Source organism: Macrobrachium nipponense, chromosome 28 (assembly GCF_015104395.2).
Source record: "Macrobrachium nipponense isolate FS-2020 chromosome 28, ASM1510439v2, whole genome shotgun sequence".
Lineage (NCBI taxonomy): Eukaryota > Metazoa > Arthropoda > Malacostraca > Decapoda > Palaemonidae > Macrobrachium > Macrobrachium nipponense.
The window spans coordinates 12031103-12055957 of record NC_087217.1 but is presented as its reverse complement, the minus strand read 5'-3'; the positions used below and the strand labels follow the sequence as shown (position 1 = coordinate 12055957).

The 24855-nt window shown below is 37.5% G+C and overlaps 1 protein-coding gene across 1 annotated transcript; it reads right to left on the bottom strand.

The window, feature by feature from the left end:
* Window positions 1–3320: 3320 nt before the first annotated feature.
* On the bottom strand, window positions 3321–18443 carry LOC135201420 (mucin-2-like). The gene is made up of 2 exons (XM_064230329.1): window positions 17926–18443; window positions 3321–6711 (listed from the first exon to the last, which is right to left on the bottom strand). The coding sequence occupies exon 2, from the start codon at window positions 6709–6711 to the stop codon at window positions 3733–3735; it is 2979 nt and encodes a 992-aa protein (XP_064086399.1). The 5' UTR covers window positions 17926–18443; the 3' UTR covers window positions 3321–3732.
* Between the last annotated feature and the right edge of the window lie 6412 nt (window positions 18444–24855).

The following is a 24855-nucleotide window of genomic DNA, read 5'->3' as shown; positions in this document are numbered from 1 at the left end:
AAAGTTATGGATCTTCAGAAGAATCTCCATATTGCTGGGAATGCGCTTGCATAGTTCCTTACACTCTCTTCTTAGAAATTTATAACAATGTTGTTGTACAAAACGCCCTTGCTCTGCTGTTATTTTTCCTGAAGCCATGTTTTCCGCTAATAAAAGAGAAAATTCATGGCCTAAATCAGCATTCTCATACGAAAAATAGTCTTTCTCCTCCACATTACTAAGCCCAAGCACATGTCCATTACAAGATTCCTGGAGCATTTAAGAAGTTACGTTTTAGAAGAAAAATAAAATACAGAAAAATATATATTTTGGCAGTAAAGAGTTAACGAATTTTATTGATTTTTTAAATAAAAGTAAAAGTAGTGGATTTTTAATATTTGTAGCCTACAGATAACTTAGAGTAGCTCAAAAAGTAGCGTGTCGCCCAATTGTAAATTTTTGTAGCGGGGACACTCGAAAAATCGCCCAATCTGGCAACACTGAGTTCAAGTTTTTAAAGATACTCCAGATGAAGGTTACTGGCTCTGTGCATTATTGTGGCTATTTTACCGTATTTGTGTAGTGTTTTAACGCCATTTTTCCTAATATTAGTGTCGGAAATTTACAGTACGTCCGAGAAGGAAAAGTTCAAATTTTTTAATACCTGCAAATGAAGGTTACTAAACGTTGTTGAAATTCTCACCAAACATTTATATGAAAGAAAAGGTAGAATTTATCACTTACTCGAGGAGTAAACCTACAAATACTTTGTTGTTTTACTGTTGTTGTTCTTGATGGGGGAAAAGGGAAAGCCCTATGGAAAAGCCTAAAAAGGTGTTTCACATTGAGTTAATGATACAGGAATTTTAGGATAGGATATTTATGATTTATTTATTGGAATGAAAATGTAAAAAATAAATAATGCGCATGTTAAACAGTACAGATGAATTATATCTAAGATGATATAGAGTATATTTATTTTAATTTTCTTTGGTGAAACAAGGCTCTATTTGACCATAGATTTTAGCACATTTTAATTTATTAGGCATATACTGAATTTCAGGTTCAGATAGCTTGAAACTAGCTACACCCAATCTATACTCTGTTTTTTTTTCTTCTTCGTCTTCTTTTCATCTGTCCATCTGCCTGTGGTGTTTTTGTATGGTAACACTGCGACCCGGGCTTTAGATAGTTACGCTATGTGTAAGTTTTAGGTTAATAAAAGGATATCTGGGTGTACATTTGCAACTGAAAAGTGTTTTAATAATTTACTGTATGCGAATTACACCGTTAATATTAGAAATATTAGAAATAGAATATTATTATAATCGTTGAATGTAAGCTGAATGTAACTATCTAAAGCCCGGGACGCAGTGCTACCATACAAAAACACCACAGGCGGATGGACAGATGGAAAAAAACAGAGTATAGTTTCAAGCTATCTGACCCAAGATGCACTTTGAAAGTTGGTTTTAAAACCTCCAAATTTGGAACCCCACAGGTAAAATCAGCTCATATTTGATATGAGGAGTGCTGAAAATATCCTCATTAAAAAATTAACTGGAGACTTTCCCCTTTTCCTCTGCTTTTGAAAGTGTGGATTTGACAGTTAATATGAAGCAAAAAGAAAAAAATGCCATGCTGTAAACTGCAACTGTCTTGTACTATACTGGGTTTGGCAGAATATGATGAAGGCAGTTGGAGTAAAATGAATAAGAAGGTAGAATAAGGAAAAATCCATGTTTGGTTAACTTATTTGTACTATTGTTTGATTATCTTTTGATATGTACCTTCTACACTCAGTATAAATTCTTGCATTCTAAGGGGAACGAATGTAATGGGTATCTTTGATGAACCTAATCACCTTCTCTTAAGGACACTCGTTCTCTGACGCTTTCTAAAATATTAACAACAGATGTATAGTTGTTGTAGTACTTATAGTAAGAGGAATGAGGAGAAAAGAATATAGATTACCCGGCTAAACAAGAGGAGACTGTTTCTGCGGACATTCTTCAGTCTTCCTGCTAGCGTTTGTCCCGAGGACCGGAATGTTAATGAAGACGTCAGCCACGTGGTAGAAGTGAGAGTTTTATTAAGAGAGAGTGGCTGCTTCCGGGAGGAGTCGACAAAGAAGTGAGTGGGTCGGGTTGCTGGAGGGGACAGAGTACTGGGCGTTGATCTCCAGAACCGAAGGTTTTTTGCAATTTAATCTGGCTCCTCCTGCCACTTTTTATTTTATCTTATTGTATTCTTGGGGGGGGGGGGGGTGTCTTGAAGACCAAGACTCCAGTGCTGGTATGAGGCTAGTTGGTTCTAGCAATGATAACATTGTAACGTATCTGATTTCTGTATTTCTTTTAAAGGACTGTTTACTGAAGATTATTTAGACTTATGCATATTCCTGATCTGTTCTCTTACATCCTAAAGATGTGATAAATTCTGCCATTCCCATTTAGCTAAATGTAAAGTTCCCAACGATTGACCATAGCGATCGCGACACCATTTTATAAAAATGAAAACAAATCTACCAATATATATGTCTGTCACCTTATAACCATTCCCTTGTAGCTGAGTCATCTACTCGACTGTGTAGTATAGTTCTTTTCCATAAGATATATTCAAAACGTTTTCCTGCTATTTTGGCAACTGATATAGAAGATTATTCCCTCAGTGAATGTTTCTAATACTTCTTCTATAAGACTAGGGTTTTCAGTATTCGACGAGTCTTGAATCACCTCCTTGATCCGCAACTCAGCGGTAAGAACCAAGCGAAATTAATTTATGTTTTTCAGTGTTTTTCCATCTTTTTTTTTTTTTTTTTTGCAAGAACACGAAGGGAAAAAAAATTTGGCCTAAGCTTTCGGAATCATCTCAGAGATGACGAAAATATAGACTAATGAAGATGTTTTTCGGTGAAGTTTAGAAGGTTGTCAATTTGTTGATTCTTGTTGCAAATCCTGATTGTTCCATTATTGGAAATATCCGTTTTATCTGTTAATTCATATAACACACTGGTCAGTGAAGTCGTATTCCAGCAGGCTATTGTTTTTTTTTTTTTTTTTAATGACAAGCCAGTGTATTCTATCAAGTAATATAAGAGAGAGAGAGAAGAGAGAGAGAGAGAGAGAGAGAGAGAGAGAGAGATATTAATTGAAATACAGGGAAAGTTAAATGAGTCAGTAAACACAAAATAGAAAAAAACTCATGAACAATGTGTGTGTGTGTGTGTGTCCTGGTGATGTATGAAACAACCGACTTTTTAAAAATTCTCAAATCCTTCAAAATTTCAGTAATTCCAGCCTGAGCAGTAGCTTCTAATAGGACATAAAAACTACTTTTTTATCTGAAACTTTATTATGAACGTATTAACAATGAAAATGTACATGCACGCATACATACATACATACTTACATACATACACACAGGGATTAATTTGCACCCACTGAGACGATAATGATATGAATGACAAAAATACTTAAATGTTAATTTACAGAACAATGATGTTTCCGTTCTAATTATTTCAAAGATTTCAATACTGAACATCATTGTTTAGTAATTTGCCTCCCTCTGGAAACGACTCGAACTGGCATCCGCTGATAAGAGTCCACTGCATTATCTATTCACCATATACAATAGATGATCGCACTACAAAATATAACCAGAGGGAGATATGAAAAAGAACGCAATGAAGTTTTAACAAACTGAACTATTAACATCCTAACTAAACTTGTCCTTATGTCTATAGTCACAGGATTAATAATGACCATAAGGTCTTGTGTCAACAAAGTAGGATGGATCACCTATGATGGGACTCTTTATGGAAAGATTCGTGTCTCCTATTTTGTGGACTTTTGTAAGATCAGCTAGAAGATAGATATCAAACCATGGGTCACCAGTGCCCCCATGGCCCCCGGTTGGGCCGTAGCCATACCCCCCTGCACTTCCAGAATCATATTGAGGAGTCTCAGCATATGAACTCCGGTCCCGAGTGTTTCCTGGGTGACGCTTCTGACGAGGAGCAGTATCTGATTCCTCCTCTTCTTCTTCTTCTTCTTTTTCAAGGTCTGGGGTTTCCTGTGCAGGCACAGTGCGAGAGTTTTGTACCTGTTTTCTTAGACTTTCAAGAACACTCGGTGGGAGCCCATTGAGTACTGAAGTAAGGGATGGTTTCTGGGGTTCAACTTCTTTTGTGACTACTCTGATGGGTATGTGCCTATTGGTTCTCAATATTGGCCCAGAATCAGACCTCCTGTTGCTGTTGTGAGAATCTAAAACTCTCTTCTCCGCTCTTGAAATCGGCTTAGAAAGGATTCTATCTCTTCTCAGCAATGGCCCAGGATCTATCCTCTGGGCAGCCTGCTTAGGAATTGTATCAATTCTCAGAACTGGGCCAGAATCAGATCTGGCAGCAGCTACAGGTTGTTGGGTGACAGCCTGAGCCTTTGCTCCTGGGGGTATAAAAATAGGAACATTATTAGCCTGTAGCTGGAGGGTTCTTTGAATAAGAGGAGAAAGTGCTTGCAATGGTGAAGGTATGTCTACTCTAGAAGAGATCTGAGATGCTGTAGTGGTTTCTGGTTTTGGTGCTGGCGTAGGTCGGAAGTGAATAGCCTTTGGCAGAGGAATTGTAACATCCCCAAAATGTGTATCTAGTGAATTTGGCGCTTGTTGACGTAGCACTAGTTTAATAAATTCTTCTTCTTCTGGTGTTTCCTCTTCTATTTGAGGTACAACTTCAGCTTGCTGAGCTGTAGGCTGACCTACTAAACTGGAGAGGAGATTAGATAAGGTAGCACCAATGCCTCCTGAAGAAGAAAGTTGGGATGCTGGTTGTGATACAGCTTGAACAAGAGGTTGAACTATAGGTTGGACAACTGGCTGTACCAGTCTTTGTATCAGTGGCTGAACTGTAGGCTGTGGAGTCGTAGTTTTTAGTGTTTGATGGTTCACAGCCTGAAGGAGAGATGCTCTAAATGCATTAACACCAACAGGATCATCTGGAGTTTTCTTTGAATATTGTGCAGTGGCTCGGACTGGTCTTGGAAGTATAGCAGCAGGTAAGAAATTTTCAATGCCAGCCAAATAAGATAGTAGTTCATGTCCTCTACTAGGTGGTTCCTCTGTTGGCTTTTCCTGTTTTTCTGAATTTTCATCTTTCACTGGTTCTACAGCGGGCGAATTTGCTTTTTCTGCAATTGAAATTATTTTCTGAATATCAAGTTTGAAAGGGTTATCAGGATTAGGTGTGATGTGAATATTTCCAAATTCATCTGTTTTGACAACAGAACCATCAATAAACAAAGGAGCACGTGTTACAGGTTCCTCTTCTGGCTCATCATTTGCTTGCCAAGACAAATCTTTTAAGTCGAAAGTAACAGAGCCTGGGTGGGCTAGCACCCGTAGGTTTCCATGTTTATCGGCAGTGACGGATGGACGAGGGGATTTCCTCTTAGGTTTTTCAGATTCGCTCGGTGTTGTGCTGTCAGAAGGTACTGCAGTTGATTTTGGAGCTCGGGTTGTTAGCGTAGTTGGTTTAGGAACGGGTGTGGTTGTAGTAGTTGGTTTGGAAACTGGAGGTGATTCAGTAGTTGTTTTAGGAGGTACCGCTGCGGGAATGTTTGAAGTAACCGCTGGTTTTGGTGCACTTGACACACTGTTCAGTGATGTAGGAGGTACTACAGCTGGTACTGCAGCATCTTCAAAAAGCAGTGAATGCAAACTATCATCATCCAGTTGTGACAGGGAAGAAATTATACTGTCTAAAGTCACGAGCTGTATATTTCCATGCTCATCCTTAACAACATATACTTCCTCTTCTTTATTCTCAGGAGCAGAAGCAGGACCTGTATGACGTACAGGTCGCGCTACTTCCTCGGGAACTAAATTTTGGGTACCTAACACCACAGGTACATTCTCACTCCCTGCAGTAACGAAATTAGGTACCTGATTCACGTGAGTATGAATTGACCTTTCATCAGCTGATGGATTTAGTATTAGATTAGTTAGTGTTCGTTCATCTAGGTGGCTGAGAGAGGAGACAATATCTTGAATCGTTACTATTTGCTGGTTACCGTGCTCATCTGTGATCAAAACAATGTTGCTGTCAGGTGTAACTGGCGCAACAGAAGGTGTTGTGTGAAGTTTTGTCGGTTTTTTCAGAGGCTTAGAATTTATGGCCTGGGTATCTTGCTGAGCAGGATAGTTGGTCCACTCACGTAGGTCCTCAATGATGTGGTTGTCGATGGTCTCAAAAACAGCTTCAATTAAAGATGGCCGTCTAGTTGCAGACCCTCTCGAGGAGCTGGTTCCGTCATCATTGCGGTGCTGATCTCTGAATAGATGATAAAGAAAATCAAGAGTGCGGCGTTCAGCCGTTTGGTTGGCTCCATTTGCTTCCTTTTCCACTTTTGGTGGCGGCTCATAGTTTTCGTCCTCTGTATCGACATACTCGTATTCAGGATTTTCAAAGAACGAATCGTCGTACTCGTAATGGTAGTCGTAATCATAATCAGAAGCACGTTCATCTTCCGCGTTGTGGAAATCCTTGGTACTGGTAGTGACTCTGTTTATGTCATTCAGGGAATAAGATGCTGGCACGGTCGTCTCTATGGGCCTAGGAGGCTCGCCGCCAAGAATCTCTGCCCACGTCAGCCCTTTACTCTCTCTGTCTTGGTCCTCGGTGTTCGCTGCCAGAGCCGCACACCCGATCAACAGCAACTTTAACCACCGCATCTGCAAAAGACAGAAAGACGGTATTTCAGTCAGTGCAAAATCATTGGAAAAATATAGTCAAACAGCACATTACTTGGTTTCGAATGGAATGTAGCCTCAAAAAAGTAAACTATGAAAGAAACGTCTGCAATTCGTGAAAGGCAATGTGTGTTTTTTAAAGCAATATATTAAACACTTTTTTGAAACAGCAATAAATAGTTGAGTATAGTTTGTACCGTTATTGTTAGAGAGGATAATGCACTTTATAAGCAACATCAAGTTACTGTTTCCCTATTATCCTTACACTTAAACTAACACATACACACTCATGCATCCCCCCCCCCCTCTCTCTCTCGTACTATATGGGGGGGGGGGGTGCTGTCCGCCCCGGGTGAGAGCTTGATGTGGGGGGCGGGTGTCATAAAGTCTCATAGATTATATCCAATTCCTCCGTTTGATGTTTCCAATTATTATTATTATTATTATTATTATTATTATTATTATTATTATTATTATTCAGTGATTTTCACAGGCAGAAATCGCCCGTTTTCTTTATACCATACGCTTATTGTAAACAAGTGTGTTACGTGTCTCTCTAAGGTATGCTGTGCTTATTTCTTTGTTTTTTCGCTTATATATTCACATTTGAATGCTGTGATTATGCTGAAAGGTGCATGAAGTGTTAGGGAAAATAAATATGTAAAGAATATTAATTTTGATGATGCAATCGACAAGTTTGGTGCTGCTAAGGCAAGTAGAATGAGTGTAAAATTTGTCTTATTTAGTAAATCAGAAGGAGAATATTTAGCTTCATTAAAAGATGCTTTCATTTACATTGATGTCCTCTCTGTTGCAAAACAAAATTTGTTTTTCACGATTATGGTCTTATCTAGCCTACAATATGCATGTATTACAAGTGGCTAAGAATGAAATGTCAATGTACTATTATTGCTTAAGTATTACAAGATACCAACCAAAAAAAAAAAAAGCTATATATTCTTTCCTTATCAAAAATCTCAAGTTATTGGGCTGGTGTTGGGAGGAATATTAGCCTGGAATAACCCGCCCCGGGTGCCAAATACTCTAGAAACGCATCTCTCTGTCTCTGTCTCTGTCTATCTCTCTCTCTCTCTCTCTCTCTCTCATGGAACCAATCGTTGCCACTGTCATCCATCAGCCATTAAATCACAGATAATCCCCTGAAAAAGGAATCTTCCCCAGTAATGTTCCCGCCTTCTGCTTCATCATTCCCTCTTCCCATGATCCTTCCGTCTATGAGGAACGGATCTGACGTCACTCATGAATACAGTTATTGCTCCCTGTTAGTATTTCAGGTGTCGAGAAAGATCTGATTCGCTTCGCCTCGCTCCAGTTCTTTCTTTATAATCTGCCGCTGTTGGTTGGTCAGAGTCCATAGTCCCACACCAGGCCTCTTATTCCGTTGTTATACCCTATCATAAGGGCAATGCTGGTATAAGGCCGGCTGAATCTAAATCAAACGCCAAGTACAGTTGTAAATGATATGCTTAATATTTTCAGATACATATATCTGATAAAGCCATCACTGCCCTTTTATTTAGTAGCACCAGTTTTCGATGTAAATCACTAGACCATTCGATACTCTTTCCAAGCCACGGTGGAAGCAGAGGAGGATTTAGGACGTAAATATTGAATAATGCAAAGAGAAAGCGCCACAGGTTGCCAAGTTCAATAACAGCCAACAGCAGCAACGTTTCTATGCCATTGTGTGAGTGTGTGTGTGTGTGTGTGTGTGTGTGTGTGTGTTATGCATCTCTTTACATATCGTTAGTGTGTTAATCATTCTCAGCAGACGCATTTACAAAGTGTAACAAAGGAAATTACTTTGGAAAGTTAAATGGCGTTTTGTCGTAAAGAAAGACAGTTAAATAAACAAATAATAATGTAAAAAAAACTCTTCTTTATGGTTCGTTTCACCATAACTTGAACTGGAAGTCGGAGGCGCAACACCAATTTTCCCCAGTATTTATTTTTTTTTCCCCAGAAATTCTGCAGCTTTCAAGCACGTAATGCCTGAAGCCACATCTGGAAGTCTGTTTACCTGGATTCGGCCTCTGAACAATTGCCACATTTACAGCTAAGAAGTAAGTCTCAGGTTTTCAAAATTTACAGTTCCCGTCGTTTTTACGTCTGGCGTTTTCACTTACTTTCTTTCTTTCTTTCTTTTTTCTTGTGGTCGTTAAGTTTTGAGTTATGATAGTAAGAGGAAGGTCGTTGACTTTTAACCGTACGATATCACAGTCAAAAACGTAAGGTACGATATATTTGTGCAAACACTTCCCATGTAAACACGCACGCACAACTATATATATATTATATATATATATATATATATATATATATATATTATATATATACATGTACATTATATATATATATACTATGCATGCATTAAGCTACAAATGTCCTCTAATATTTAATTCGCTCTACCTCGGAATTAATATATTTCCATATATGTTAACCGAAATGGAATTTTTTTGTTGATTGATAATAATTTCGTCCTCTCGTCTGTTCGAACCAACGGACAGAGGAGAAATCAGGACTTCAGTGATGTCTTGACCGAGTCGGTAAAGACGTCACTGAAGTCCTGATTTCTCCTCTGTCCGCTGGTTCGAACCCACGAGAGGACGAAATATTATCAACTAAAGAATTCCCCTTCGGTTTATATATATGAAAATATATTAATTCCGAGGTAGAGCGAATTGAATATTAGCGGACATTTGTAGGTTAATGCTTTGATAAAAATAAACTCGTGGACTGCAGGCCAGTATCGAACCGCGGACCTTGCAAATGCCAACTCAGTGAGATATATATATATATATATATATATATATATATATATATATATATATATATCGAGCTACAAATGTCCTTTAATATCTAATTCACTCTACTTCGGTTAATTAATAATATTTTCATATATGCTTAACCGAAGGGGAATTTTTTTCAGGCGATAAGAGAATTGCCGGCTCCCGGGCGCGAACCCTCGAGATCAGACAAATCCAGGACGATAGTGAAGCTTTTGCGGTGGTGGGGTGGGTATAAGCTTCACTGTCGTCCTGGATTTGTCTGGTTTCGAGGGTTCTCTTATCGCCTAAAAAATTCCTCTTCGGTTAAGCATATATGAAAATATATTCATTCCGAGATAGAGCGAATTAGATATTAAAGGACATTTGTAGCTCGATGTATGTATATGAAACATGTATTGTGATATGACTCATATATAATATATAGATATATATATATATATATTATATATATATGTGTGTGTGTGTGTGTGTGTGTGTGTGTGTGTGTGTGTTCATTTATATAATATATATACTATATGTATTATATATATATATATATATATAACAAATATGTGTATGTCTATTGCGTATAACCAAAGGAAACATATACTATTTATCTTTTCATAAGATGAAAATCGCTCTTTTCATGTAATGACTCAGGAAGCGCTCCATTTTTACCTTTCTAAAGGTATCTCAACTTTTGTTTTTTTTTTAATCTTCCTCAACGTATTACAATCTGATATATTTCGCTTCCAATTTTCGTCTATTTTATAAAGCCAAAGTATATCATGGTTCTCTAAGAAAATCTATATTCCATCTTCACGTCGTAATAGGAATATCCCGACGGGATTAGCAGTGAAGAAATTCATTTCTTCTTAAGAAGAGAGAGAGAGACTAGCATAATATTTGCCATAAAACGAATGAAATTTGAAATGTTGCACGAGAACTTTTTGCTTGTACAATAGTGACGAGAGAGAGAGAGAGAGACTAGCATAATATTCACCACAAAAAGAATGAAAACTGAAGTGTTGCACGGAAGACATTTGCTTTTAAAACGGAGAGAGAGAGAGAGAGAGAGAGAGATAGACTAGCATAATATTCGCCACAAAAAGAATGAAATCCGAAGATGTTGCAGGGAAGACATTTGCTTTTAAAATGGAGAGAGAGAGAGAGAGCGCTAACTCGCATAATATCCGCTACGAAAAGAAAGTACATCGTCCGCCCAGTCGCCCCGGGCCAAAGAACAGGGTGTTATCATGCGGCCACTCCCTGTGCACAATTCGTATCATCTAGTCAAACCGTCAGTCATGTAAATGGATCCAATGGGAATCTAACTCTGAGATGCTGCAACGAGATACATTCCTCGGGATGTATCATTTAATGGCGTATGTTCTGTATCTCACAAGATCTTCGAACCGGTTGACTATGGAGTTCCCATTTCTATGTGATGCGTACAATCTCAAATCATTCTGAAAAGATGTGTACAGGCTGGCGTTCACTCTTGAGTGTACACATGAATATCAAAGTTGATTCATAAGAAGTGCCAATTAGCCAGTCTGAAGTTATACAAATTCGTGGTTAGTTTTGGTCATTTAGTTTCAGCCAGCTTTGGTTCTTGTCCAAAGGTGGCCAGTAAGTTTGGTAAGGTGTTAAAGAAAGCAAAAGCCTGGTGTGGATTTATGAACTCGGAGCAACCACCGGAAACGAGATATGCAAGTGTCATACAGTCAAGTTTCACTTACTGTTTTCATAGGAGTACTGAGCTGCCGAGTACTGAATTTCAGGTGGTGTTCCAAAGTTTTTTTTCCTTGGAGATAACTCTGCTTCTTATCCATTGGCTTTTGCTGCCTTTGGAGAGCTTAGTACTACATAAAGGATTTCTTTTTTGATACCTTAATTCTGGCCAGTGGAATTTTTCTGTCATTCTTCCTCTTCGATTTTTCCGTGATATGATGGTCATATTTCCCCAAATTTCACACAACATGATTACCTTTGTATAAAACAGCAAAATACACCTTAATTGGACGTCTTTTACCTTGAATTAGTTTATGAATAAAGTCATTAAGTTATTAACTCTACGACCAAGAGGTTATTAGGCCTTAGAACTCGTCAGACGTCATGGCGTTGCGATTGGTTGATTGACCTCTGGATTTTGCGTTGTGGTTAGAAAGATCAATATTGGCGTAAAAAAAAAAAAGTAACTTACAAGAAATCAACCTCAGATTCATTCATAAACTTGGCGGCATATCGACACGAATTGTTTCTTGACCGAGTAACGTTTCAATTAAAGTCCTGAGGTCAACCGTCCAGACGGTGGAAAATCGTGATCATTCTTTGGACCTTGATCGTGGTGACCTTGAACTAACCTTTTGTCGTAATGACAGCGTCCGTAACGTGCGCAGTGCCTCAGTGAAAATTGCTAGGATTTGAAGGCCAATAACCCGGTTCCGTGACCCTTCGTTGGTTTTACATAAGTATTTTGAAAATTACTCTAGTCGAGGGGACAAATGTACGATCTTTTGCATCATACTGATTCACTACTGCCGGGATCTTTGTAAGACTATTCGAGACGAAAAACGTCCACTTCCAGCACCTTTAAACCTCGTACTATTTACAAAAATAGGAAATCATTGATCAGTGCGTACATCCTCTGCTTCATGTTTTAAAGTCTGCCTTTTTACACCTGTTTACCTGTGGCTTAAGATGTAAAAAAAAATTGGTACTTGTTCCATGCTTCTGAAGATGCAAGTAATCTTGGCTTTTCAGAATCCAGGCTATCTCGTTGATCCTTAACTAAATTTGTTTCAAAGCTTGCGAACTACTTAAATACTGCCGGTTTATTTAAAAGAATATTCACAATTATACGCACATAATATATATATATATATATATGTATGTATGTATGTATGTATGTATGAAATAAATCACAACAACAACTTAAATATATATGTAGAAATATTAAGCGTGCTTAGGCGTGCCTCCAGACAAGGAAACTATATCCCTATAGTACTGTGGAGGACCATGGTTCAGAAGCTATGACATAACCCATGCCTTGGGAACAGTGGCTATATGGTCTCCATCGGGCGTTTGAAAACCAAATAAGGCATCTTAGACCCACCAGCATCCAGGAATAGCTACAATGGAATTTTAGTACGAGCGTTATCTCTAGACTTACTCTTCTCGAAAATAAAATCACAGAGCATTCGTTTGCGATGAAGATTGTATATTTGTAAATCGTATATTTGAGTGATCGCTTATACTGAACAGGAAGTGAATACAGCAACAGAAATATGAGCCGGTTTGCTCAACCAAACCTGTAATTTATGTCAGTTTGAAAAAAATCCGGAGGAAAAAACCTGAACTGAGCTGGATTCCGACGGGTTAAGACCACCCGTTCAGGTTATCTCCGACAATGATCTCACCATTTTGGAAATAGGCGAACCACTTTCTCTGCAAGGTCTGTTTGTGTTTGTTTTTCGTGATGGACAAAACCAGAAACGGAGGGCGTTCGCTTCAAAAAGAACTTTCGAACCCGTCGGAGGTCCGGTCGGGGCTTTGGCGGGGAAGTTGGGGCGGTTCTTCTGCTTGTGAAATCTGGCAACTTTCATTTCCTGCGCTTATCAGTCGGGTGTTCGCGTATCTCTATGATCTTAAAAGACTGACAAGTAATGACTGCCTAATCCCGTGGTCACTGTGGGAACGAGAGCTTCATAAGGTTAGCGACCTCATCGTAAAATCTGTTTAGAAATTTGTCACAAGCCTTGGCAATGTGGTATACTAGATATCAATGGATGAAGATGAAGCACAGGAAACCAAACTTCTGGTAATAAATTCAGCTGGCGATGTTACTGAATGTGTGTTGCTTCTGACAGGCTAAGTAACAATGAATAGAGTCGAAGTCATCTGATTTCAAGGATTTCTCTGTAAAGACGGGTCTGCCTTACGAGTTTTATCTTCTACTCACGTTTTAAGCTCTCGACTTTTGATATGATTTTTTTTTTTATGGGGGATTGTGAATTGAGCTTACAAAGGTCTCCGTACAGAATAAAATTTTCTCAGTCTTTATCATCCTGAAATATAAATCTACGGCAATAGATAATCACAGCCCCCTTAGGAACGTTGCTAAAATAAATGGGCAATTCAAAAATAAGCAAACAATAAAAGAAAAGGTTATAAATCCCGCGAATAAGCCAAAGATTTCAGTGGCGTAAACGAACCAGACCAATTTCACCTTAACGAAACAATCAAGACATGCTCTAATAACGCTGGAGAATGCAGGATTTGCTGTTATTTATATCATTAACCAAATACTAATTTGAATGTCAATAGGTCATTTACTTTCTTAGTGATATAATGTCTGAACTTGTCAGGCCTAAAAGTTAACGTGGCTCATTTTGATATGCTCAATATGATGGGAACACCCTTGTATCCTTATCAATTTCCCGGCTTCCAAAAAGCAAAAACAAACCAGGAAGTGAAACACTTAACCCCTAAGGAGGCGCTAGACCTACATTAATAATAAAGATTTATAAAATCTGGGGAATACGGAAACAGGAAAAAAGTTCCAAAGCTTGGTGGTAAGAGGTAAGGAAACCGAGGAAGCAGTTGCCAAACCGTGTTATTCGAGGATTTTAAACTACAGGCTTTCGGTTATTTTATTTGTTTCGCTTTTTCTAAAATGGAAATTTATGATCCTCCACGAGTAAATCTGGCTACACATAATCAATTGATGTGACAGATCTATATTCTTATACTGGCATGCAGTTATGGTCTTTTTATGACAGTTCAAATTTTACTCATTCTACTATCAAGAAATCCTCGATTTATACCAATTTATGAAGCAATTTAAAAAATGTCCTATTAATAGAACAAAGTTAACAATTTATTTATATTTTCGCCAATTGGTGTCTTCGAGAGCAACAAATAATTCATAGAAAGTAAAACATTTAAAATTTGTATCCACGAGAAATGACTTTATTAAGGTTTCAGAACATTGTTTTATCCTCCCTGATAACCTATTATTATTATTATTATTATTATTATTATTATTATTATTATTATTATTATTATTATTATTATTATTATGTGAAAAGGAAGAGAATAATGAAGTTAGAGCGCCATATTAACATACATAATAAAAAAGTATTAAACAAATCATTAACCTGAATTTTAGATGTCACAGGTCAAGTTCTGGGTGAGTGAGCCGTAAAGCTTTGCCGGTATTGCCTTGAGTACTGAAGGTTGGGCATTCACCTTGACCTTAGGTATAGTCATTCTTGTACCACATTGTCCTTTATTAGTTGAAACCTAGTTATTAAGAGCCATTATATCCGTGAAGTTGTGACCTGGCTTCGTAATTTTATGTTCGAATATTAACCGTGCTAAAGACTTTAACACAGTTAATATTCGAACATATTAATGTTCAAAGCCAAGTTACAACTTCACAGATATAATGGCTCTTAATGATAAGCTTTTATCAGATGAAGGACAACGTGGAACAAGAATTACTATATCTCAGGTCAAGGTCAATGCCCAACCTTGGACGACTTCGTGCGTATAAATGATTTAATACAGTAAAAATGGCATCAGAAGTACGAATACGGAATATCAAAAACTGGACTAGAAAAAGGAATTTATATGGACGCAGTGACTTACAAACAAGTTTCTAGAGGTGTCTATGGACGTTGGTCAAAAGAAAAATTAAATTGAAACTAGGCGTTGCACAGCGACGATCATGGGATTAAAAAGGAAGACTATTTGAAAAGAAAACTTCCTGAATATAGTATTTTCTTAGGCGCGGTGCCTCTTTCTAATTACTAAGATATGATAGGGTAAATGACCTACTTATGCTATATGTATGAGCACCGTTATTTTTATCATAATTACTATTATTATTGTCGTACGTTTGTGTGTAAAAGACAATTTCCTATAATAGAAGAATAGCTTGACAACAATGGTAATGTGAAAATGTCAATGGGAGTTGTGACAGCGGATGTAAAAGCATAATAGCAATGATTGCAACAATAGTATTATTAGTACTGTAATGGGATGAATTCTTAAGCAGCATTGTGAAGAATTAATTAACCATGAAATGAAAAGTATGTTAGTCTAAGGGGAATCATTATTCAATGATACAACCAAATCGAATTTGAAAATATAGATTAACAAAATCTAATTTATGGAAGTCTAATCACATGACCTAACTAACCAAATTTATAGATGCCATCTCATAACCTAGCCAATTCAAGAGCAGCCTACTCATCGTGAACGAATGCACTGAGGTCTCTCACTCATGACAAACTAAATTCTATAAATTCGACTCATGACACAAGCTAATTTATGAGCATCCAACTCACGACTGGTATTATTACCCAGGTATGTATCCACCTTTGTAAAAGTCCAGGGTCAACTCAATGGGACGTCGTCTTCAATACTAACCCCTCGGGAATTAAAGATGTCATTTATTAATATAATTTGTCGACTATACAATACAGAGATGGGTATATATAATATTTTGATTCCCGGCATTCCATCGAGCTTCCGCCATGTTTATAGGTCTAGGCATAATGCCAAGTACTGGGGTAACTAAGGAAACAGTGAAAAGGTTTGAACGGTGTAACAAAAGGAAAGCCTGGCAGCTGTTAGGAAAGGTTGGAAAGTCAGATGGAAGAAAGGCAATAAGAAAGGAGGTACAGTACAAGGAATGAAAGTAGTCACTGCTAATGGCCGAAGGGTTAATACCCTCGTGACTTTATTGTTCCCTAGCCGTCAGCCCATGTTTCACAACACAGGGTAGCTTACTGGGTACCTTGAAAATGTAAAGTATAGATCGGATATTAGTATAATTGTTAGTTAACCCCTATCTGAATGTTATCATAGCAAGGATAAAAACGTATATTAAAAGTTAAACAAGTAGATAATTAAGAAATGTAGCTTCGTCAGGGGACCTCGTTAAATGATAATACGTTAAAAGTGATTAAAATTCCTTTGCTGATTGATAATAGAGTATCCACTTGACAATACCGTGTCAGTGTAACATACAAACATAATCTTACACGAAATGCTAATTCAGTAAAATATTGATGCTACGCGTTAGAAAATTTTAATAAAATGTGCGTATATATGATCCGACTTTATGAAACGAGCTGAGGCCGATTAAAGAAAACGTAAAACTCAGAGGTTTATGGAAAAAAATTATATATATATGTATATATATATATATATATATATATGTATATATATTATATATATATATATATATATATATATATATATATATATATATATAGAAAGGTTTTTGCCACGAAGGAAAAAATGAAAAGCGCTTTTCATTTATTTCCTTAGTGGCAAAAACCTTTACTTAACACAGTATCACGTTTCATAGTACACTTCGTGATCAAGTTATTCATATATATATATATATATATATATATATATATATATATATATATATATATATATATATATATATATATAAGTCTTTATTTAACTGACAAATCCCAAAGGTAAAGCGAGTGACGTGTAACTGAAGAGGAAGAAGGTCCAATAATGAATTTGCGAAAGTGTACGAGAAACTTGGAAGTTTCCATACTTAGTTTCTACTCATGTCACACTCAGGTTGTGACAAACGTCAAGTTTCAATAAAACGGACTTTACCAAGTTGCACGTCCTTCCAGAGAAACGAGAGTAAAACCTTTAGGTAAAATGGTATATCTGTCTATCCATAGATATAGAGATTATATCTGTGTCTATCTAAACACACACACACACACACTTATATATATATATATATATATATATATATATATATATATATATATATATATATATATAAACCTCTCTCTACCCAACTCATTCACAGTATCTAAAATACTGTCATGTCGCATTACATAATTATGTGGTAGAAGGAGGCATCGTCTATATAGCTCAAATTAGCTGAAGAACGATTAAATTGAAGTGTGCAATAGATTATGAGGAAATAAGAAATATGTTGGAATACAAATTTTACATATCTTTAGCTGGAAAAACTTAACGACAAAGGAAGTCGATTTCAAGGAGCGTCAAAGCAATGACAAAAATAGATATGCATCAAAATCTAGGTTACATCTCAGGTGCCAATTTCTCTCCTTCTCTCCTTTATGACGTATTTTGTCCCATCGACCGAGTTTCTCCTTCCCTAGACTAAGTCAAACCTTTCAGTTAAATAAACCTGTTTCTCAACGGCCAGTTAAATGTAAACTATCCAAAGAATTTGAATATTTTCGATGTAAGTGAACTGCAAACCCTCACTCGTCTTGGTCACTCACTTTCTAAGATCTTATCCTGGGGTTTTCTCTCGTCCGCATTTTCTCACTTGTATTCTCTCCACTTTCACTCGTCGACTCTCTTCTGAAATATCTATATTTACCTTTGTGTGTTGGCGATGGTGATGATGGTGAATGTGAATAAGTCCTCTTGATCCTATCAAGAAATATCAATGTAAAACTAATATTTCAGTAGAATATCCAGATCGAGTGTTTTTTTTTTTTTCGTATTCCTTGTAGGTTCCAGAGAGTACAAACTCCAGTTTGAGTTAAAGTTATTGGTCTTGTTCCCCACCACGCCCCCACAGTGTATCTGATCACATCTTAAATTATATTACTTTGAAAGTTCCTTCATCAATCACTGTAAAGGTATAAAATCAACCATAACACCCGCGTGTCAAAAATAAGTGGTCTGGAATATAAAATGTCAACAATACAACAAAGAATTAACGTAAGTCTTTTTCTAGCACGTGTGTCGTGGCTCGGAAAAGTGTTGACAGTTCGCGTCAAGTTCGTCGTTGGTGGGTCGGAGAAAATCTGCAGCACATCCGTTGCCTTCAGCCGCTCGAAATGGACTGGGAACGTGCACGAGTCGAGAGTGTATATTGCAGTCAAGCCCCCTTCAAGTTTTGCCCGGTCAGAATGTTGATCAGAGACAGGTAAGGGGTAACAGGTATCGGGTTGGGGAGGGTGTGTGATCGGACCAAAGACCCTCGAATGAGAAATAAATCTCTCTCTCTCTCTCTCTCTCTCTCTCTCCAGAGAAAGTCCCATAGCCGTGTTTTTGTGCTTTGTGGATCTTGATGTTGATGACAGAGATAGGTATCAGTCCTATTACCAAATTCCGTGTGACGTAGCATTCCCCTTTCGAAAAGACTTGTGTTTGGATTTTCGTAGATGCATTTGTTGCTATGTAGTTTTTACAATTTACATACGACTGGTAAGATGTATACGATTCTAATTTGATTGAATCAGAAAGTAGGTTATGCTAGCCAAATAGCAGGCAAGCAGTTAAGTCTAATGGCAGACTTCCTGAATATAAGCCTATCACGATTGGAAAATAGGAATTTTCGTAGAATCGTCCTTATGATGGCACACAATTACATAGGATATAGCAAGGAACAAATTATACCATTCCTTGCCCATAATTTAGGAAATTGACGGAGCCCGAGAAATTGTAACAATCATCGTTAGCCTAGTAACTGGCTACCTTAATAACTTTTGCAGGAGAATCGTTTCAGTTGGCCTAAGTATATAACTTTCATCCAATATCGCGATGTCATTATGTTTAGCCGACTGCTAGAAGTAAAATTTATTTTCTGTGTGCTTTAGAAAGTATTGTAAAGTTGAACTAGGCTTATCGTGCAAATGTTTCACAGAAATATCCAGATGATCAAGTATCATGAAGTTCAAGTTCACCTGACCGTACTAGCCTAGATCTCATTTTGAAAGTCATGCAATAGTCATGACTGGTTAGACTCAGTGTTGGAGTGTGGTAAGCAGTAAGGTATATACAAAAAATGTCTGGAAAACCCGGGTGAATGAGATTTTATACTAGTTTGGCAAGGATATAATATATATAATGTATGTGTGTGTGTGTTGTAGTAGTAGTAGTATGGTATGTAGTGTTGTGTTGATCTAAGGCTCCTATAAGGAAGTAAGTGTGGACATCGAATGTGATGGACAAGAAATAATGAAGGGGGTTGTTGAAACTGGTTAAATAAATTGTTTGTTAGCGAATGTGACGTAAGAAGAATGATTGAGAAATGTGGAGATTTGTAGAGTGACTGGAAGAAAAATATCTTAAGTGAAAGGGTGGATCCAAATATTTGAGACAAATTTTGTTTCTTAGCGTAGGATGGAACACGATCCGATAGTGAAATGGTGAATGTGTGATTCGACGTAAGGCCCCCCATACACTGAACGATTGTCTGAACGACTGCCTGTATCGTTCGCAAAAACACTGTGTATGGGCTTGTCTGAATACAAAAGTGGGCGGAGTTACGTGTCTGAACGGTCTCAGCGGGAAACTGTCACGACCAGGTTGCTGGCTTGCAACTTAAGTCTGTCATACACAAATCGTTCAATGTATGGGTTTGTCTGCCGATATAACGCTAGAGATGATGTCATGTCTTCTCGGGACAAAATCTTTGTTCAGACAGAAATCGGTGCGGAGATCGCTCATACTGTCTGAATAGTGTGTGTGTGGGTCGATAACTACTACAATCGTTCAGACAGTCGTTCATTGTATGGGGTCCCTTGAAGACCCTGTTTAGCCAGGATGCGTGAGAATGGAGCATGGGGCTCGAGGTACTGACGTTTCGTGGGAGTTTCTCGTTTGGGGTTTGTTGGGGGAGGGGGGCGGTTAGGGTATAAACTAACCTAACCCGACTTTGGTACCCAAACAAAACTACTGATAAATTGATGCAACTGTTAGAATTTTTCCCATAAGTTATGCTGTTATTTATTTATATTTACCGGTAAATATGCATGATTACCAATTTATTCAAATTACTCTTACCATGTGAAGTTGTTACACGATTTCGCAATTCCGAAATTCAATAAATATTTATTTAATTTTTAAATAATTGTATCGTTTACTTTTGAATATAACCGTAAATATATCCGCGTTTTACCGCTTGCTCTTGAAGAAAGCAAGACACACGTCTAAAGGCCCCCATACACTGAACGATTGTAAAAACGATTGTCTGAACTATTTTCGTTATCGACAAAAGCAGACACTATTCAGACAGTATGAACGACCTCCGCACCGATTTCGGTCTGAACAAAGATTTTGTCTCGGGAAGACATGGGATCATCTCTAGAACAAACGCGCACAATAGCTTTATATCGGCAGACAAACCCATACATTGAACGATTTGTGTATGACAGACTTAAGTCGTGACAGATACCCACTGAGGTCGTTCAGACAAGAAGCTCCGCCTCCCATTTTTTCATTCAGACAAGCCCATACACAAAATTTTTGCGAACGATACAGACAGTCGTTCAGATAATAGTTCAGTGTATGGGCGCCTATACACAATGTTTTTGCGAACGATACAGACAATCGTTCATACAATCATTCAGTGTATGGGGCCTTTAGTATGATTATAGTGTGTGTGACGTATTAGCAAAATGGAGGTATATATCAGGCAACAGAGCTAATTAGTTCAGGCTGTCTGCTAGGCCTGTATACGTGTCTTTGGGAATCAAATAAAGTGGAAATGATAACAGCCTCTAAAGATTGTTGCTTTAATTAACAATGAATATCGTCAAATGCAATATTAAGGCAATCTTTACCGCATGACTTCCTCTTGAAGATAGATGGTGTTAATAAAAGAATGTGTACACCAATTCGAAAAAAAATTATTTACTTTACTCGTAACAGTATACCAATGATGCTGAAAAAGTGGCCCATGTGATTTTGATCCCTGTGTCCTGATAATATTAAAACCACCACTTCTTGCCAGGAAAAGGTGATGATAACAAAAATGCCATTCTTATACACTGCATAAAATATTATGTTGTCGTTGAGTCTTGATATCGCCGAAAAAAAGGGCTAACGTCAGTTTCATTCATAGTCTTTTTGAGTGGTTGTAAGCTCGGCCTAAATTTCAGAAATCGTAAGCTCGTAGAATGATATTAGATGGGAAATATCGTGACGTATCTTTAGACGTTTTTTCTGGCTTTTGTCCACCCAGCTGTCATTAGTATTTGTACTTGTGAGACTATACTCTGTTTTTTCCCATCTGTCCTCCCGCCTGTGGTGTTTGCGTATGGTAACACTGCGTCCCGGGCTCTAGATAGTTACATTCAACAATTATAATAATGTCCTATTTTGAATATTAACGGTGTAATTCGATTACAGTAAATTATTAAAACACTTTTCAATTGCAAATGTACACCCAGATATCCTTTTATTTACCTAAAACTTACTCATAGCGCAACTATTTAAAGCCTGGGTCGCAGATGGAAAGATGGAAAAAAACAGTATAGTTAGCGGGATATGTAAGAATTTAAATCGTTACGTCACTCAACGTTTTATGACAATGGGAATGTGACTTAATCTCATCGGGTCAGTAAGTTGATGTACAGCGCTCATTGTGATACAACAACGTTCCACGGATCAATATTTTTTTTTTATAATCAACACTTGAAATACAAGATATACCGACTGTCATTTGGGTTGGTATGCTACACAACGTTTGACTAAGAAAGCTGTGGTTGAAAAGCTGAAACTAGATTTCTATCCAAAGCGCATTGAAATTACCACTTCGTACATTGGTTGATCTTTGGATTTGCAAGCATCATAGTTATCGATTTTGTTCGATTAGGCTTAGTAGTCTAGACCCATACTTTTTACTTTTTTTTCTAACTTACTGAATATATTCCATTGCAATTTTATATTTAGTTGCATTATCGACGAATTCATTATATGTATTAACTCGAATTGTATAAGACTTGTCGCTCCATCGTGAGATTTGAACGTTATCAGTGTTAATGTCAGACATCCATCGAGTTAGTCCCTTGGTAATCATCGTGGAGATTTTTTTTTATTATTTTTTTTTTAAGAAACCGTGATATCTAATTTCGCAAGATTTGTCAATTTTATTAATTTACCTGCATTTGCATTTATTGAAAAATCATTTCACAAATATTGAAGGAAAGACTCTCTCTCTCTCTCTACGAAATTTTATCATCCACTGCACTCGTCCACAGATATGCAATCAAAGTTCACTAGAAGATATTCGTAGTTGCACTGAAAGCGAAATAACTACAGAGCTGGAACCAGCGCGTCGTTATTTGGTAAGAGAAAGTGAATGAGGGGCAGGGCAGGGCAGGGTCCGCCGGTTAGCATACCTTGCCCAGCATGGCTTTATGCAGTGGATAACTGACCCCCTTTTTTACATATATATACTCTCCATACGCAAGAAAATAGAAATTGGGATGAACTGGGTATGAAAAAGATGTTTTAACTGGCGTGCTAACGCGGATACCGAGTTAGTTGAAATTTAAAGAATGTGACTTTGGTAGGGGTAGGGGAAGCTGATGAGAAACAAAAGAGGAAGGAGATGCGTCAATAAAAAAAAGCGGTGTGACTCGGCGACTGGTAAATAATTAGCATTTTGTCTAGGCTATCTTTATGGATAGGTGTTACTAATCGTAAAGTGCTATTTTTCGAAGATGGAGTATATTTTTATGTTTTGTTCCTACGACTGAACAAATTTAGAAGAGAAGTGGCAAAAGAATCTTATAATTAATGCATGACAAGTGTAATATCACAAAACAAAGTGGATATGTGTGGCGTGTGTGTGTGTATGTGTGTGTGAGTCAGCCCTGAAATAGAAAGCGGACACTGGGGCGTACAAAGGGATGTGAGCCAACTGTCCTTAACCCGTGGAAGGGAAAGTAAATTCATGAGTGTTGGAGCCTTGCCAGAAAGGAAGGATCCTGCCGGGGGCTCTACCTCCATCGAAATTAGAAAGAAAATTGGCTTCACTGACGTTCCTGGAGAATGAGTTCAGGATATATTTTATATATTTTTTATCCATGAAGTCTCATTTATAAGCTTTTGGTGTCAAGTAGGTCTAATAAGTCTCGAAGTTTCTCTTCACCGGTGGCCTGTGGTGGGTGATATAGCCTTCAGCTGCACTGGTTTGACAGAGCGCTGTAAAACTTCAGTTATCAATATGAAAGGATTTTTTTTTTCGCCTCTGATATGCGATATGAAATTAAAACTTGGGGTATTTTTGGCGGATTTTTCCCACCGACTGCGACCTTCCCTTGCAACCTTCTGTGCTGTTGAGTTTCGGGGTCAACGACTCTGCTTTCTCCCTCGGACATTCAACTGGTAACTGGTTCCTCCTCCTCCTTTTCTTTTTTCCACAGTAGGGTGGCTTTTTCTGGTAGCCGCGATATTAGGAGGTCATTCTCTCTCTCTCTCTCTCTCTCTCTCTCTCTCTCTCTCTCTCTCTCCAGTCCGATCTGTTTTTATCCCATTTGTACTTGCGTGTAACAACATATATTTGTATATACGTACAAATCAACTCACTCTCTCTCTCTCTCTCTTGAAAATGGATGTCTCTTGCTATCCCTCCAACGAAACATTACAAAGTACGTACGTCCGGGAAAGTGCTGTCTTTTCTTCTTTACCTTCAGCTTTTCCCATTTCTATATGGTGTCGCTGTTTCTAGTCAGCCTTCTCCATCTTCCTCTGTCCGGTACATCTTGCTCTCTTAGACCCTTTTCCTTCATGTCATTCAATAATTTATCTTTCCACCTGAACTTTGGCCTTCCCCTCCCTCTTCCGCCCTCCACCTTCATGTTCATAACCCTCTTACATACGTGTTCATCTTCTCTCCTCATGAGTGCTGTCTCAGACGTATTAATTCGGCCTAATAATAATGGGGTTCAAAGTGCTATTCGAGCTTATGTGGTGTAGGGTAAAGGCGTAATCTTTATTATTATGCATTGTATATGTATATGCATATATAATATATAAAAATATATGTTCGTATGTATACATACATACATACATACATACATCATACATACATACATACATACATACATACACTTATATTGTCTCTAATTCAGAAATGACTTAATACTTTCAGGGGCATAGGTTCGAATCCTGACCGGTGCAAATGGACTTTTCATACATAATTCATTCTTTTTGGATGTATCACTCCCATGTCATTTGATGATTAATATTTAAGTGTACTATATATATACATACTGTATGTGTTTATATAAATGTACACATGTATTTATATATATATGTATATACACATACATAATGTATACATGGTTATAATCCCAGTGACGCATGAATTTTATCTTCTTACCTAAAGGTTTTACACACACGCACACACACACACACACACAAATATATATATAATATATATATATAATAATATAATAATATATAATATTATATATATATATATGTGTATGTATGTATGTATGTATGTATGTATGTATGTAGTAGTATGTATGTATGTATATCATATTAGTCCTTGGCTTTTGGCTTT